The 17266-nt window shown below is 42.8% G+C and overlaps 1 protein-coding gene across 15 annotated transcripts in view; it reads right to left on the reverse strand.

Moving 5' to 3' along the window:
* Positions 1-204: 204 nt before the first annotated feature.
* Positions 205-17266, reverse strand: part of ARVCF (ARVCF delta catenin family member) — a 249261-nt gene continuing 232199 nt past the window's right edge. For 14 of the 15 annotated variants that reach the window (XM_066200014.1, XM_066200011.1, XM_066200013.1 and 11 more), the window contains 7 exons: positions 16517-16709; positions 15264-15375; positions 14593-14683; positions 13464-13517; positions 8805-8896; positions 6791-6904; positions 205-5416 (listed from right to left, as the gene is read on the reverse strand). In XM_066200014.1, coding sequence (XP_066056111.1) covers positions 6803-6904; positions 8805-8896; positions 13464-13517; positions 14593-14683; positions 15264-15375; positions 16517-16709 — 644 coding nt within the window. In that variant the 3' untranslated portion in view covers positions 205-5416; positions 6791-6802. The remainder of the gene's footprint in view (positions 5417-6790; positions 6905-8804; positions 8897-13463; positions 13518-14592; positions 14684-15263; positions 15376-16516; positions 16710-17266) is intronic. The other variant, XM_066200025.1, reaches the window with a different exon arrangement.

Here is a 17266-nt window from a genome sequence, read left to right on the forward strand (position 1 = left end):
ATATGGCAATGAGTCAAAAATGTTCAGCTTTACTCATTTATAGGACATTTCAATCGCCCCTCATTACCACTGACCTTTTGCTAACACAGAGCTTTGACCTGAGCTAGGGTTGAGTAATCCCTTGCCACAGAAAACTGCTGCTGCAAAAGCCAAAGAATATTTGAGATACCTGATGTAACAAAAAGATAACCAATGGCACATGTATTCTTTCCAGGCATGGTTTATTGAAAACACACCAAATTGTTATCCTACATACCTGGTTTCTAACAAGCATTCTACTTGTCTGCATTATGGAAAGATCCTATCAGAATAATAATACATTCCGTCACGGTAACATTTGTTCTATGAAAAGCATAATCCACCTTTTTTTTCCTCTCCATACTTGTAAAATCAAACCATTCTAAGTGTTTCAGTTTATAGTACAGTGTAAATACAATGCAAAATCCCACCAGTCTAAACTACAGAGAGAATGTTGAGCAGTATTACAGAAAACACATTGTTGATTTTTTTCTTAATTCTCCTACCATGAAAATTTTAAGGCACGTGATAGTTACAAACACATTAGCTACTAATTACCAGTAAGCTTCTTAGTCTAGTTATTTTGTTTTTTTTCTGAACAGTAAGAACCAGATTGGCAGGCCTTGTAGTATCTGCACTATCTTCCTCCTCACCTTGACTTCAGATCATTCTACCCTGATGTCGAACTTAAGACAGAAAACAAAGGCTCATAATATCTTCCCCTTAAACGCACTAAATTAGTTACTTTATCAGTAAATCAGAGAATTTCTCTGTCAAAGATAAGGAAACACCAGATTTTAGGGGCATCATAACAAAGAAATTTTGCAAGAAACTACACCTATATAAACACCTTCAAAAACTCCACCCCAACAGCACAAACCTGCTGGCTGAAGGTATTGGCACACTGTAAGTTTCACTGAGCCAGCAGCTGCTCAGCAGAGGAGTCTATAACCACTCTTATGTGCCCATTTGGCTTCTGAAGCTTTGCTTACTCGAGGGTTTGACCTGTGCACCTCTCTCACAGGTAGCTGAGCCTATGCTCAACCTTAAGGCAGGTAACAGAAGGTAACTCACCACCTTCAGTCTCATGGAACTGCTCTAGGAGTGAAAAATGCTTTGCCTAGCACAAGGCTTTCCAGCAGGAAAACATTACTGAAACTGCTCCTCAGAGCTGGCATCACCTTAGGAAACTGCTGTTAACAGACATGCCACTCCTGGCTTTCTTCCTGTGTCCCTGACAGCAAATCAGTTCCTAGTCCCCAGGTTAGTCCTTTTTGGGGCATTTTGGCAACAGAGATCAGATTTGCTTCCATAATGTAGGAGCACATTCAGAACCAGAAGGTCTGAGCGTGTGGAAGCAGATCTGGGATAGGCAGCAGTTATGCCAGAACAGAAGACACTGAAGATCAGGACCTATGGCTGCCCAAGCTGTTCCCTAGGGAACATTTCAAGCTGACAACACACCTTGAGTTGCATTTATGGCTATATTGCTACTTAAATCCACGACAGAACCAAAATGTCCGACAGCCTTGCCTTTTTGCTCTCCTTGGATTCTGCAGACACACTGACTGACCTGGGGGAGCACAACTGCTCGCACATTCACTTGATGCTTCTCTCCAGGGGAGTTGGCACACAGTATTTTTTCAACTTGCACAGCTCAGCGAAAGTGCTTGGGAGATATGCGAGCCACCTTCCTGGCAAGAAGGTTCTACAGTAATCACATGCTGAAAGAAGTCTCTCTTTCCCCTGTGTTATCTCAGCCCTTACTGGGCCATCAGATTTCCTCCTCCTCTTTAGCAGGAGCCTTGCAACACCATCACTTCCTTCCACAACCATCCCTCCCACTACAGTTTCTGCAGGTAGAAATCTCTTCTACCCCAGCCCCTTACAGGCACATTCCCTCCTGTTTTCACAGTGGAGTCAACAGGAAAAGAGGAGGTCACATACCTGAGCCCTAAAAAGCACTGCCTGCCTTTTGGCAGGAGACTCTAAACCCTACTGCAGCATTAGTCACACACACTGCCGCTTTCCCTTCTTTACATACAGTCCCTGCTGCCAAAATACAACAATTACGGGTTTATCCACCCACATCCCAGAACAGCTCAAACAGCCAGTCACACTTGTGCCAACAAGGGAAGAGGTGAGGGCAGGGGCGGGCACACATCCCACCAGTGAGCTTCTGGCCATAGACAAAAAGGACGTTAAATCACCAGACCTGGTTCAAAGTATCCTGCTTTGGACCTCAGCAGGCGGGCTGATAATACAAAGGTGATAGTCTCACATACAAGTCATCCCCCAACCTATTTTCTTTCCTCACCATCCAAACAGTTTGTTGAGAAGAAAAAACCCCACAGTAATGTTGAAGATGGGTTATTGCTACATAGTTGGGAATTAGTGGTCAGTGTAAAGCATGGGAAGGGTGGGGGTTTGATGTGTGATTCCCAGGGGAAGCCTTGGCCCATCAACTTGGTATCCAACTTCCTGACACACCATCCTCTCATTTTCTGCAGCAATAAACCATGTTGTCAGCTCACAACTCTGCTGGCTGCTGTAACACCCCCAAGAAAACAAAGAATAGTTTGCTATGATGACCCGGGCAGCCACTGCCATCTAACCTGATAGGGACAGGTCAGCATGCAGTGTAAATACCAAAAAGACTTGTGGGAGAAGTGAGATTGGGTCTGAATCTGCTTCTCAAATATCCTTAGTGTTTTTAGCCCGTTAATGACAGAGATCAAAGTAGACTCCAACCCAGATTCTGAGTATCTGTAGTGTCCCACTAAAAGCCATGGGATAATCTAGGATTTGAAGTCATGACTATAATTGGCCTCAGTCACTTCACTTGCCCCTCCCTGCAGTTTTCTCTGTTAATTTCTCACTGGCTTTGAAATATCTGCACAGTAACTAAACCACAAAGTCTTAGCAGAGACTCCTTTCAACAGTCAGGTCTTTATTTAAGTGAACTTTTTCTCAGACTCCTTTGGTAAATATATGGTTTGAAGTAGATCAGGGACAGACTGACAGCACGACCCTTCTCTTACACTGTTCTAGTCAGCTACAAAGCAGGTTCCATTGCTAATTACTGAACGTTTTTAAAAAAATCCTTTCATATACAAAAAGAATACACCAAATACATAACCAAAAGTGATATAAAACTCTTCTGTGTAGCTTGGTTAAAAGGGTCTCCGCGTATTGGCAGAACAAGTATGAAAAGAGCACCATTGATATAATATACAGTCAACGATGTATCTGGTTTCATTGCCACACTTTATGTCTACACAGAGAGACACTGCCCCGACACAGATAGTCGCAGGTGCCTCTCTTTGCTTCCCTTGATCCGCTGAGCATCTTTGGCCCAAAAGGACTCTCATGCAGGTGAAAAAACAAATCTTTGCTATGTTGACTTGCTCCAAGCAACTTCACCTTCCCCAGGATCCAGAATGACACTGCAACGTATGTGGAAGGTGAGGGTCAAAAAGGGAGGGTGCGAAGCAGCACACGTATCATCCAAATCACTGACAGCTTCTGGCATCAGTCTTTTTCCCTGAATCAACAAATGCTTCCCTCTCCTGCAAACTACTTTACATGGTTTTGTTAACCTATTCTCTGCACAACAATATATATATATATAGATATATAGACTTTTTATTTATTTATATATATGTATTCATGTCAAATTTTTAATATACTCAAGAAGATACAAAGCTCTTGGTACTTGCTTTTTTTAAAGTTTTTAAAATTTTTTTTTACAAAAAATGTAATGGTTACTATTACAGTAATATTTTGGGGGAGGTGAGATTGTTGGATACTTCCCCTTTTTAGTTACAAAAGGAACGGCAGGCACTGAAAACCGCAAATGATGTTTGCTAGACTCAAAAATGTGCTTTCCAGTCACACCGTTTTTAGGAGCTTGTTTAAAACTAAATGTGGCAATCAAAGAACAGTGGCAACCAAGTAAAATCAGCAAAAGTCCTCTCATGCTGCAACTGAGACATTTGCTTCCTATTCTCATCTGCTGCCCTCCCTTGACCAATGCCTGGAGAAAATCAGTGATCTGAAATCATTCAGTTCCCGGCATTTCCCGTACCGCATTTGCAGAGTATGTTCTCTTGAGGTAAACATTCCCCTACAGAAGGCAGGCCTTGGCATCCTGGAGGAGAGCTGCTGCACACGGGTGATTTTCACGCCAAACAAAATATGCAATCTCAAAACAAAAAGCAAAGGAACACAGAAACCATGACAATGATTTTAAAATGCCAAACCAGTTCCCTTTGTGGCATTTTTCATCAGGATCTACAGCCCAAAGCAAACATGGATCCAACATGGAAAAATTTACCATCAAATGTAAGTGACAGACCCATCTCAAATTTATAGCGTGTTCAAAATAAGACATCCTACAAAAAAGCTCCTATTTCCTTCAATGTCTTAACAGCTATGGCAAAAGTAGATTATCATCATCAATGCAACAATGATACATTTAACATGTAAAAGCTCCTTATTGCAATCTTTGAGAACATGAAAATAAAAAGCCAGCCAACTCCGTTTCCCAGCACAGATTTTTGAACCAGGGACACTGAAACCTTCCATAAACTGCTTTTCAATATGTGGAAATAGAAACAGAGACATTACAGAATTCAAAAGGCAGAAGTATTGTACACCAGATTATAATGATAATATAGCACTGTGATTGATATAGCTTACTCTAAAAGCAGATTATACAGCTTGCATCAATTTTGTCATCCACTCTCCAGTCCATTTAACTAGCATTTAATAGTTTTTGTTCTGCATTTTCTCCCTTCACTGAAATACAATAAACCCACTCAACATTCCTGCACTTTCTGTGGGAATAATAAAGAAAACCTAAACATTTTTCAGAAAGCCTTCAAAAACGTTAAGAGTCACAGTTCAAAAGAAATCCCCCCCAAACAAAAACCAAAACAATGAGCCCCAAACCAGAAAAGTGCTATTCTCCTCGTGGCTACACCTACGGTATCATTTCAAATATCCTGCAGTTCCTCTCTTGCTGTGAAGCTGCCGCACGACCTGCACTTCTCCGGCTTGGCACCATCCACATGTAAGAGTCACCTAAGAACGCAGCCAGCTACATGGAAGCTTGGATTCTCTTTTCTTGCTTTTCTTCTTGCAGGAGTGGGAGGGAGGGAGGGGGAGGCGGTGGCTGTTTCTGGTGGGAATGTCAGGGAGTTAAGCAGCAGAGTGTCTCGCTGTAAGGCATGGTGCTCCGCTCGGCGATGGCACTCGGGTGGGTTCGCTCCCCACGCCCTCCTGGGACCTGCAGCCCTCCCAGTCTGAATGGCAGTGGTGACTGATGAGATCCTCTGGGTCGATTCAATGTTTGTTTCTCCCCCTCAATTAAAAAAAATGTGGTTGGACTTTAGCCCTGCAAAATAAAGTCAGAACTGATTAATACCAGTCATTAGCATGGCCTTGGTGATCTCCATCACCTCAAGGTAGGACAGTGACTGGAAATGCCAACCTATGCCAACACATGGGTTCCTTGAAGGGCACATTTGGGAGAAAACGAGCACAGACTTCATTTTTCGAAGTCAGGACCCCACCTGTAGGGCTTCACTGCTCAGAGCAGAGTGCAGGAGTGAAGCAGGCACCACAGGCACACTGATCCCTGTGCCGGAGCCACCATGGCCGATCACACCATGCTGAGCAGCCAAGGGAGGCCAGTGGTGCCAGGACCTGCTCCATGACAGCACCTCACAATACTGAAAGCCTCCTCTAGGCAGGTGCTTCCAAGCAGGAACAGAAACAACCTGCTAACACCTTGCACTTCTACTAGACTGAAAGGAAGGAGAGGAAAAAATATCCAACACCACCACTCAAAAACATACAGGAGTTTTCTCTCCCACTAACGTAAGGGATTTCCATCTAGAATGATGGGGGTGCGTAACGGTTCATGGTTTGGAATTTGGGTCTTTAAAGTCTCTTGCCCACTCTGATGGGAAAGTTTCTCAGTGCCTTCGTGACAGTCTCAAGAATTTTCCTTTAGTCATAGCCAGGGGCACAACACCTGCTGTTCCAAACATAGCATCCTCTGACAGAGTGCCAGAAGGTATCACTGGGGTAACTCGAGCAAGACAGCAGGACACAGATTAGCAGTGGCAGGAGCAAAGAAAGGCTGGTGACATTACTGAGCAACTTGGCACGTGGCGAAGGCAGACAACTAGAACACAACAAAAAGGCACCTTTCTTTAGTGACACACATTAAAAAAAAAAAAAAAGAAAATGCAAAGTGGGAGCTGTGGGTCACTGTTTATTGTGGAACCAATATCATCTCTCCTTGCAAAGTAACTTGTGTACAGTCAGCAGCTTTCCTGCTGTAATTCGTGGGAACCTTAGGGGACATCCAAAAATAGTCAAGGATATGTTTTTTTCTTAAGTCTCAGGCTAATCCTTGTAATGAGCATTGAGGGAGAAAAATGGTTGGAAGCAGGAACACACTACTCAAAATTCATTCCCATGGCCTAACAGCAGAAATATTTCACATTTCAGCTGACAACTAATCATTCACAATATTAATTTTCTGCCTGGTTATTTGACAGGTTATTTTTAATCAAACAGTGGTGTTTGATTGCATTTCGTTTAAGGTACACTGAATAATATAAACACCACTTTTTTTCTTCCAAAGGCACTTTCATGTATCTGTGAGTTAGCAGTTAGACTCGAAGAGATTCCACAGCTATACAGATCATGCACAAGAGAAAGTTATTCACTAGCCCCAATTACCATTAAAAGGACCTACCATGCATGCAAATTAGACCCAGGAGTCAACAGGCTGGGGTTTAATGTCACGGGCATCCACCAGATTCACCGAAGCCCTGTTACTCCTGTTAATGTTTTTCCTATTTGTGTCATTCTGCAGCACAGGGTGAGGAGTTAAAGCAAAACAGAGCGGATTAATCAAACAAAACCACCAAACAAGTCAGCTTAAAGTAGCACAAGGGAAAATTAGTTGTAGAGAAAGAAACAAGTTCAGCAAAGGCACAATACTGACAAAAGCATCTGCAACAGTCAAAAGGTCACACTTCCCTGGATTCCCAGCCTCCCTTGAGCTTTCACACAGCTCACGAGCCACAACACCCACAGCCACACTTGTGTTTGGCAGCACAGGGAGGAAGAGCAGCAGCTGCTCAGCTCTGCCCAGGTCAGGCAGGGCTGTGCACACCTTTGCTGTGCACAACAGCCCGGATTCAGGCTTGGTGCTCAGAATCAAGAGGCAGCACAGGCTGTGGGTCACACACTCTTGAGGTGAAATGCTTTTACCCCTCTTTCTCATAAGAGCAAAGCAGCCACTTGCTGAACTCTGGCTGTGCTTCACTTCAGTCATACACTGGAGTTAGGGTTGCTTGCTGTGATTTTGAGGGTTGCATTGGACCACTTTAATGAATTTCGAGTGGAAAAAATAACAAGTACTTGTTAATTTTCCTACTTTGTCTTATTTTCCTTAAAAAGACATTTTTTGCCAAGCTCTTATTGATCAACATTTTTATATAACTTACTGCATCCATTCCTGCTGCATCCTTGCAAAATGTACTAGAACTGTGATGAGGGAACTAGAAGTTTATTTGATTGATACTGGCTCAAGCAGGACCATCTCCTGCCAATTGGAGAAGAGGGACACATTGTAGGACTTCAGTAATCAGCTTAAAAAAATTTCAGGCAGATTGAAGCCGCTCTCCAGGGTGTTCCTTCATGGAAAGGCAGAACACAGCAGGAAATGCCTGACTAGGCAAGTTAAAACAGGCAGACTGGTGCAGTAGGACAACTTCCTAGTTTACCATCTATGGAAGTATTTTTTTCCTCCAATTCCCATTTTTTTATTTCCCTGTTCAATGATGGGTTTGCCTTTCAACTGACTGAAGTGTAACTGTTTCCACTCAACATGAATCACCTGGATTTTCTGGTATTATCAGCAATGTGCTGAAGGTTATGAAGGGCAGTCTTCTGCAGACTAGCAATAGTGTCTTTTACCACTGACTCTTATTTCAATGAATCCTCATTTTCCTTCTTGAAATCACTCCCCCAGGGGAAAATCCAAGCTTGTTTTAAGGCCAGGGAGAACTGGTGGCCACAGCATTAACAGAGTTTTACTCTGAAAAGGTACAGAAGTGCAACAGAAATTACCCAGAGCCTACTGAGTGACATTTGCACACAGCCCATAATACAAAAAGCCTTGTAAAGTAATAACTATTTTTAATTAGAAAGTAGTCTAAATTTGTATTCAGAAGGCACACACATAACTGTGGCATGTCTCTTCTTCCCTCTCCATCTCCCTGGCCTATGGCCATGGTCCACCATCAGGACTGTGAATGAGTGTTGCAGAAATGAGTACTATTCACCACACTGCTGGACATGGACACACAAGATCACACCCATTTCTGGTGGTGAAGACAATAAAGCAGCATGACAATCTGAAGAGACTTGTCAGAACAAAGTCTGAGCACAGTTACACAGCTCAGGGCCAGGGAATGCTGCCTAGACAAAGGTGACAGAACAAACACTTTCTATTTTTACAGCCTCATCCGTTTACAAGAGTACAGCAACTACCTGCATTTGCTCCTGCACTGGAAAACAACATTGTGTTTTTATTTCTAGTTAGCCAAGTGCTAAATTACAAAATAATGCCTTTAATGTGAAATAAAAAAAGGCCCTTTACAGCCCCCTGGTGAGTGACTACCCTGTGTTTCTGGCTGAGGACACTCGATTCCTTCCTTCCCAAGGCACTAACTAGCACTCGGCAGTAAGAGGGAGCTCACTTTTAAAGGTTCCTTCTCGGAGGCATCTCCTGCGTTATCACTGGTCTTGTACTTGCGCTCCTTGTCCCGGTGGTCGATGGTAGAATACCCATCTGAGGAGGAAACACAACCGTCAGGCGTGAAGCACAAACAAGGGCAGAAAACAGAGCTGATGCAAGCAGAATTCTTCAGCAGAGGAAAAGGAAAACGAACCACCACAAGCCAAAGATACCGGCAGCCTGCTTCTCACGTGCTCCAGCTCTGAAATTTCATTTTTACCAGCTAAAAACAAACAGAGAAGCTTTCTTTTTATAGCACTGCCAGATGCTGGCACTCATTAGCAAGCAGCACTGTTTTCATCCCAGCCTGCTGCACTTTTCAGTGTGCCCAAGGAAAGCAGCGAGTTGTCATCTCATGCCCTGTGGCTAATGAGCTCCAAATTCAGCACAAATCCTGTGTTCCTTGCTTAGCAGCCTGATTAATTGGCTGTGTTCATTCTCTGAATGCTCTGCAGCCTGTTCCCACTTTTCCCGAGCCTAACTACTAGCAGGCCATGACAATAATTTGGAAGAGTCCCCATCAGAGCACTGAGAAAAAGGGCTTGTCGAGTTGGAAGAAATCTCAATGCAAACCCTGCTGTGCTTGGGCTGTCTTTCATTACGGAGAAGGACCTGTTGGTGTCTTTTCTCTGACAACTAAGGAAGAGCATGAAAGCATGATGAACACAAGGAAGAAAACTGAGAGAGGGTTTTATAAAGAAATGGCTGTAATTATTTCAGAACCTCTGCTTTCAATCGTTGTCAGACAATGCAAAACTTAATTTATTTTTGTGATGCATCAAATCTCCCTCGTTATCAGTGACAAATAGATCCTTGCCTGCTCTGCTTTGACAGCATTGTAATCTGGAGTGAATGACACCCGAATTTATACTTCTTTGTAGGCTCTTGTTTTCCCGATGTAATTGAGGAATCATTAGTATTTTGTTGTCCTGACAAACTGCATTTTTAGAAGACCACAAAGAAATTTACATGCACTAACAAACTGCCCCTGTCTCTGTTTATTACTGGCCTGTAATAGGCCTTTAAGGAAAAGTGAGTGATGTATTTGTGGGCTTCTCATGGCACTGTTTGTCCACATGACAACTGCACACAGAGCCAGGTCAGATTGGGAAGAGTTGCAGTGTTCTGTGTGCCTCAAACCCAAGTGCACGCAGCCCTGCAAACAAGCACCTGAGGCAGGATGTATTTTTGACATCAATGGCAATAAGAGGTGATTTAATCACGCTGACCAAAAATAACTAAAGAATTCTGGAATTATACATGTAGTTCAGAGACCATAAAGCATGACTTGCTACACAGCACTTAACTTAAAATTACTTTATAACAATCAAGATGCCTGACATTCTCAGCTATTCCTTTTGAACAAATAAAAGAAAAAAACCAGCTGCACCCAGCTACCCAGCCAGCACTTGTGGAGAAAGCATGACTGACAATTCTCTCTCAAATGACAGGCATTAACACTGCTAGCAGGCTATGTCCTTATCTACAGATTCATCATTCATTTAGGACAAAATACTTCACAAAAGTATGTATTAAGTGATGGAAAAACAGAAAATCAAACTTAGAGCAACTGGGTGGTAGCTTTTTACAGTCTCACAGTGACTGTACTCACAAGGATGTAATGGATCGCTTGGCATTTTTTTAGTGCCATCATGGGTGATCCACAAACACTTCTAAAAGGAATTGCCCAGACACAATGGGAACCTTTAAACTAACCCCAGAAAGCAACAGCCACTAAGTGAAGGATGGCAGCTGTGATATTTCCCAGGGAGAAAGGTCATTAGTAGACTGTAATCATAAAGAAATAAAAAACCAAACCAGATCTTTAATACTAAGAGGAAATTAAAACCCCCATACTTAGCCAGGACACATCAGCAAGAGGAAAATCCTACTTTTGCACCAGCAGTAATTTGACTACAAAGAACACTCAGGAACTTTGCTCTTTGTATCTAAATTCCAACATATTTTGCATTTCATCCTGCGGGCCCCTGGCCTGCACACAGACCAGCACTGGCAGGTCACGTGTCCAAAACCTACACACTGTGCTATGCCTCCGTCAAGATAAGCAGCAGGAGAGATAGGAAGTTTATGATTTGATCAAATGAAATGAGAAATACCTTGGAAGAGGCTGCACCAGAGAAGTAATACCTCACTGCCCCCAGAACCACGGCTTTGCAAGAAAGTTAGAAATACTGCTTCTCTCATGTTCCAGATTAACAACTTCTTGAAGAAGCCATAAAAATTAATTGTTTCTGTGGCATAAAGATCTATACATATCTTGCTGCTCCAAGGTATAAGTACATCAATTTGACTTAATACAATCCCTTGTACAGACCAAGTTACATTGGTCAATAGAGGAATGTCCCATCCTTGGCTTGTTTACTTCTCTCTCCCTGCTTCCTGCTTGTTATTGTCTCTATTGCTTCTCTATCTCCCACTCTCCAGCAACATTTTTATGTCATCACAAATTACAGGACCAAACACATGCCCATCAGTGTCAGTCCATCTCTGCCTTCACACAGCTCTCAACTTAAAAAAGAACAAACCTCTAGCCCCATCAAAGAGGAGGAGAAAGGAAAAGTCGTGCCTGAAGATGGGCATGGAGGACAGTGGCATCTGAACTCTGTCTCTGGTCTGAACAATTTCACCTCCCGAAGGCTCCTGTCTGAGTGACTGCAGGTTAACTGAGGCACACACAGAGTTCTGGAGGACTTGGCACAGACTGGAGATCACTGTTCTGCTGGGGGCAGAGCCCCAGGCACACAGTGAGCACAGCCCTGCTGCTCTCCAGCCTGCCTGGAGCTGGGAATGCCTGACAGACCTGAGCATCCCACGGGAACCCAGAACACGGCTTTTCTTCTATCTCCCAGCACATCCACACCCTACCCAGGCTGTCCCAGTGCCCCAGAGAGCAGGGATCTGACTGCTCTAGTACTGCCAGCTGATGGGGAACACATCCTTCTGCCCCCCAACCACTGATAGCCAAGTGATTTCCTCTGTTGAGAAGGATGACCCCCACAGCATTAGCACAGGAGCTGAGACAGCACCAGCAATTTTCGTTTTGTGATCTTGAAACCAGCGTGGGTTAACGTTAACAGGAAAGGCCCAGGCACCAGGACAGCCTAAACACTGGTGAGAGGAGCCCAGAGAGGAGGGGCAGACAGGTGGGGATGTGCTGGAACCATCAGTCCTGTATATACTCTGCAAGGTACAGTTCATTCTAGACTGGAAGAAGAACAAAAAACTCCAAAACACAACAGTCCACAATGAAGTTAAAATCAGAAAATACAGCCTAGAGCAACCTTCTCATGTTAGGATGCCTGTAAGACAAAAAACCACACAGCATTTGGAAGAACCTGAAGAAAAGAGATGAAATGTTGTTATTCCAGTTCCCTTGAACTAAGGATAGTAAACTGGATAAATTAAGTTAGTTTCTTTTCACTGACCTCTGAAATAGCACAAAGTTATAGTCATATTGGAAGTAAAAGGCACTCAAGAGCTACGATCAGGAAAATTTGACAGATCCCATCTTCTAAAGGCGATAAAAAGACTGGAGAACAGCATGGCCCAGAGAATCTGCCTGGTGCCGTAAATTTGCATTTTGTTTTGTACTCAGGGCTGCACCAGTAATTTCTGAGAGCATAAGGCAGCAATTAATACTGAGACTATAAACAATCAGCACTGCCCATTCCGCAGCACCTGCCAGCACACAGCTATTCCTGCCAGGCAATCCTCTCTGAAGAGATTTTCTTCCATTGTGAGAACAAATGTTTCAGTGTTCCCTAAGGCAAAATACATATGGACAGTTCATTCATGGCAGGTGGCATCTCATTTTTCCAAGAATACAAAAGGTAATATATAGCTGTTATTTTACTTTCTGAATATTCTTGGCTTTTTTCTTGGCTCTAACTTGCTATTTTATTTAGCCACAATCACTAACAGCGGTGTACCGAACTGTTTGATCTGCAGGCATTCGTATAGGTGCATTTAAATAAAAAACATCGCCTGGAAGAGGTAAAGCAAATTCTCAAGCGACCACACAGCACCTTTATCTACCTTGGTAAAGAAAAAACCCTCTAGAAGTTTAACACTACAGAGCTCATCAGTCTCAAAGCACATCACTGACAGTGACTCTTCTTAGTCTATAGGAAAAGAGTCTCAGGCTTGTTTAGATGCAGGTAAATGGAAAGTAGAGCCACGAATATCACACACACTAACCTATTTTTGGTTTTACCTACAAAACTAAAGGCAGAACAGATTTAAACACAAGCAATACACTGAAGGAAATTTTCAACTCCTTTTTTTTCTCTTTCTGAATCCTAGACACTTCCAGATCTGTAGCAGGAAATGCAGCTGCCTCAGGGACCAAAGAGCAGAATGAAAGCTGGGTCACTGTACCTCCAATACATGCATTAACTAGTGGAGAAATTGATGTGTACACTCTACATGTATACAAAGAAAAAAAACCACGACGACCAATCTTTTGTGAGGTAATGTTCTGTTTTTAAATGTCAGCTTTATCCATCTGAAATAATATCTCCTCGAGAAATAGTTGAACTTTCCTGTGAGTGACAGCGTGTTCTATTGGAACAGACAGAGTCTGATCTATAGCTGAATTTACCTGGGCCAAGTTCATCCATAGGTATCATATCACGACTCCCAGACTTCTCATTATCTAGAAAACAGAAGCATTGAAACAACTTGAGGTACATTTGCTTTTCTCAAAACCTGGTAGTTTTGAAATAGTCACAGAACCAGAGAGGTCCACAAAGTACTGAATCCAGAGATTATAGTAAAAAAAAAAAATCCCAAACTATTCAGCTGTTATCGATTCAGAAAGGGAAGTCTGGGTCAAATTCTCCAGAGAGCACATATAATCTATGTATTTTCTGCTTTGGCACTGTTACACAGGGCTTTCTCTCTCCAACAGAAACCACAGTTCTTCTGCATTGGACTACCTACCACAATTAACAAGCTTCTCTTTGGTCTCTTCAGAATAAAAGAGAAAGAAAATAAGTAAGGGTGCAGGTTCTCATGGCACACAAGCCAATCCAGCAGCCTGCTGAGCCAACAGAAAACTAATCCACAAAGAAAGTAAGTTTCTTGTCACGTCAGCAAGCTGACCCAAATCATCCTCTGTGTGCGTAACGTGCCAGGTTTGATCAAAGACAGGGAAGGTGGAAACAGGCAGGGCAGTTTGGGGCTGTTGTTTCTGCAGTAACCTGCAGCTAAAGCAGAGAAAAGTGCACAAGGCAAATCCTGCTCTAAGCAGCCAGAGCCAGGCTCAGAGACACAGGAATCATGGTGAAATCAAAGCTGGTGCTACACTGGTGTGGGTGTGGCTGTGCATCATGAAAAAGCACAGACAGGATCAGCTGGAGCTTGAATAAACTCATCTCCAATAAAAAAAAGCCCTGCACGGTAGAGGAAGAGGCTGTGCCAAAATAGGCACATATGTTTTAAAAAGGGAAAGACTCCAAAACAGAGTAGGGGTAAGGTCAACCCCACCTGCAGGAAGACTTAACTGGTAACACTACATTCAGGTTGAGGAAACAGTATCAGCAGTGTACACTTTGTAAGGGAAGAAATTCTATCCATTTCCAGGTAATAGGGACTGATTATTTTGACACTGTGGGGTAAAAATCACACATGAATAATGCATTTTTACCCTCTTGTGCTGAAACACAGTCAGAGCAAATCCAGAAAACCAGTAAAGCGCTATATGACAGGTGATAAAGAGCAGAACCCACCTTGACTTTTATCCACCAGAGGCAAAGTGCTGTCGTCGTAGCCAGACCTGCCAGCAGTCCCTTTGGAGCCCTTTGGAGCTGCAGAAACAGACTACAAGACAAAAACCACACAAGTACCAAATTGCTGCTCATGGAAACTGAACAATAAACACACCAACAGCATGGAGAGAGATTATGGAATGCTCTTAAGCCCCCCTTCTGTTGATAATATGCAACTGGAGTATTTTTTATTTTCACATAGATTTGGTGGAGGAGTTTTCTTCCTGTTTTCTCGATGGCAGCACTGTTGCCTGGTAGAGGGAACAAAACCCTTCCACAAGAAAAGGTGAGGAGGCTGCATGTGAAGCAGAGGTGGCTGCCCCAGGCTGCTGTACAGAATGTTTCAAATGAGACAAAAATAAGGCAAGACATGCTAATTATTCCACCAGTAAACTGGGGCATTTGGGCTGTACAGGATGGCAAACTCCCCAAACCTAAAGAGCTACATTCCACAGACCACAGCAAAGCACAGCCAGCAACTCTATGCAGGATGGTGCGAATGAGCAGGGTACAAACCTCTGTGCTCTCACCTGGAAGAACAGAAGTGAAAATGAAGATCTACAGACTGCAAGACTGGCCTAAGTAAGGACATCTCCACTCAGGCATTTCCAGAACTAATTTAACATCTTTACCTGAAAGTGTGACTTGTTCCACCCATCCTTCTGAAGGGCATTTCGTAGCTCTTTATAGCTCCAGATCATCTGAAGAATGTGAGATGCAGCTTTTGTTTCTCTGGGAGACTGGCTGGTTTGCAAGATAAAATTACAGTTTGAGTATCAAGCAATGTGTGACTATTTGTATGTTAATAGCTGATACTCCACACAGCTATTATTTGAACACATAAGTAATGGGATATATGTGAAATCATTCAGTGACTTCTTTGCATCTATAGGTATCTGCTGACAAAACCAGAAATCAAAATGTTATGAATTTTGCACATTTCTGTGTTTTCACATGTATTGCCTGACAAGCACGGAGGCCATGGTGACCCTTTTGTCTTGAAGCTGTCATTAACAAAGGACAGATTTCATCCTGCCTGGATTTATTCAGGAAAAAGAAACCCAAACCAAAAAACATTCTAAGCCACTTTTCAAACCTTCATCCCAATGTACATCTATTCCTCACAATTCAGTGAAGTTGCTTCATGGTTTTAAGTACCTTACACAGTAATTTCAGGCAGCAAAAAAACAAGCTGTTTTTAAATGGAAAAGGGAATTTTATCCATTCCTTACTGAGTCAGTACACAGACACCTTTTATCATATGAAACAGGCCTAGATTTTTGGTGGCTCTCATATTTGGTAACAATACAACCCAAGAAGGCTACTTCAGCCGCTCTCCCAGAAGTTTGTAGCAAACACAACTACAACGTCTAATGGGCTGAACTGCACAAAACCAAGTTTCCTCTAATGCAGTGAGAACGCAGCTCTTAAAAGGAAGAAAATTTGTCACTTCAAATTACCACCACCAGCCCTTTGGCCAGGACAATTACTGCACATCATTAACCATTTCACTTGAAACAGAGTTCATCAATGGCATTCCAGGAGTGGAACACGGCCTCAGAAAAAAGGCTTTCTAAACTAAAACCAAAGACCACGTTTTTACTGCCAACACTGCCTGGTAAAAGTGTATGTATGGTGCTAAGATATCTCTGACAAGGAGAGCATGTCTTAACATGACTGAAGTGACTCATCACTGAGCCTTTTTCATCAAGTAAACCTTTCCAAGGTGCTGGCTGTTTTTACCTTGTTTTTATTAACTGCTGAAATTACAGCTCTGAAAGGTTGGGATGCTCCAGTACTTTCACAGAGCAAAAGCTGCTGTTTATAGTGACATTTTCATGTTTGCAAGGAGTTCTTATGCACTTTGCTTTCAACTGTCACTTACCTTGACTTGCTGATAGCTACCAGCTTCTGAATGCCCTGTGTCTGGATCAGAGACCTTGCATTTTCTGAGCTGTCAGTAATGATTTCATGGATGGTATTCAACACTGCAACCACTGTATCCTCTTCCAGGTTCTTTGCAGATCTCTGCTGCCTGCTGGGCAAATTTCTTACCAGCTCACCCATGGCATAACTACCTAGATACGGGGAAGAGATACCATTAGGCAGCCCTAATAATCATTCCAGCTTCTCATCCTGAATGATAAAAGTCAATGATATTTGCCATGTTGAAAAAAACCCTTATAATGCATGTGTTTTTAAACCACAAGACCGTAACTTCGCAGGATATTTATCATTCATTATTTCAAGATGACTGACAGCTGGTAAGGCTAAGATAAAGTCCTTCATCATGGATTCTGAAAGGTATTGTGGGGAGAAAAAGCCATTTTTACTGAGAATTTTACAGCCAACATTTATCATATTTTGCAACGCCTGAGGCAAAAAAGCATCCAGTAGCTGCTAATGCCACGTACTCATGCTAATACACGCACATGGCTTACTCAACTCAGCCTTGCAACAGGCCTTCTGGGGCAAGGTGTGCAGCCATGCATTTATTAACCTTCCCCGAGAAAGGTAAGAGTGTTTCCTCCTGGGTGCAGTTAGCCTTCTCCATGTACAGTACTGGAGAAAAAACAGGGAATCTTGACTTTATCATTCCCAGGTATCCATCTGTACCACTTGCCCGGCTACACCT

This window comes from Chamaea fasciata, unplaced genomic scaffold (assembly GCF_029207755.1).
Source record: "Chamaea fasciata isolate MVZ Bird 193981 ecotype frontalis unplaced genomic scaffold, bChaFas1.0.hap1 SCAF_18, whole genome shotgun sequence".
NCBI classification, from domain to species: domain Eukaryota; kingdom Metazoa; phylum Chordata; class Aves; order Passeriformes; family Sylviidae; genus Chamaea; species Chamaea fasciata.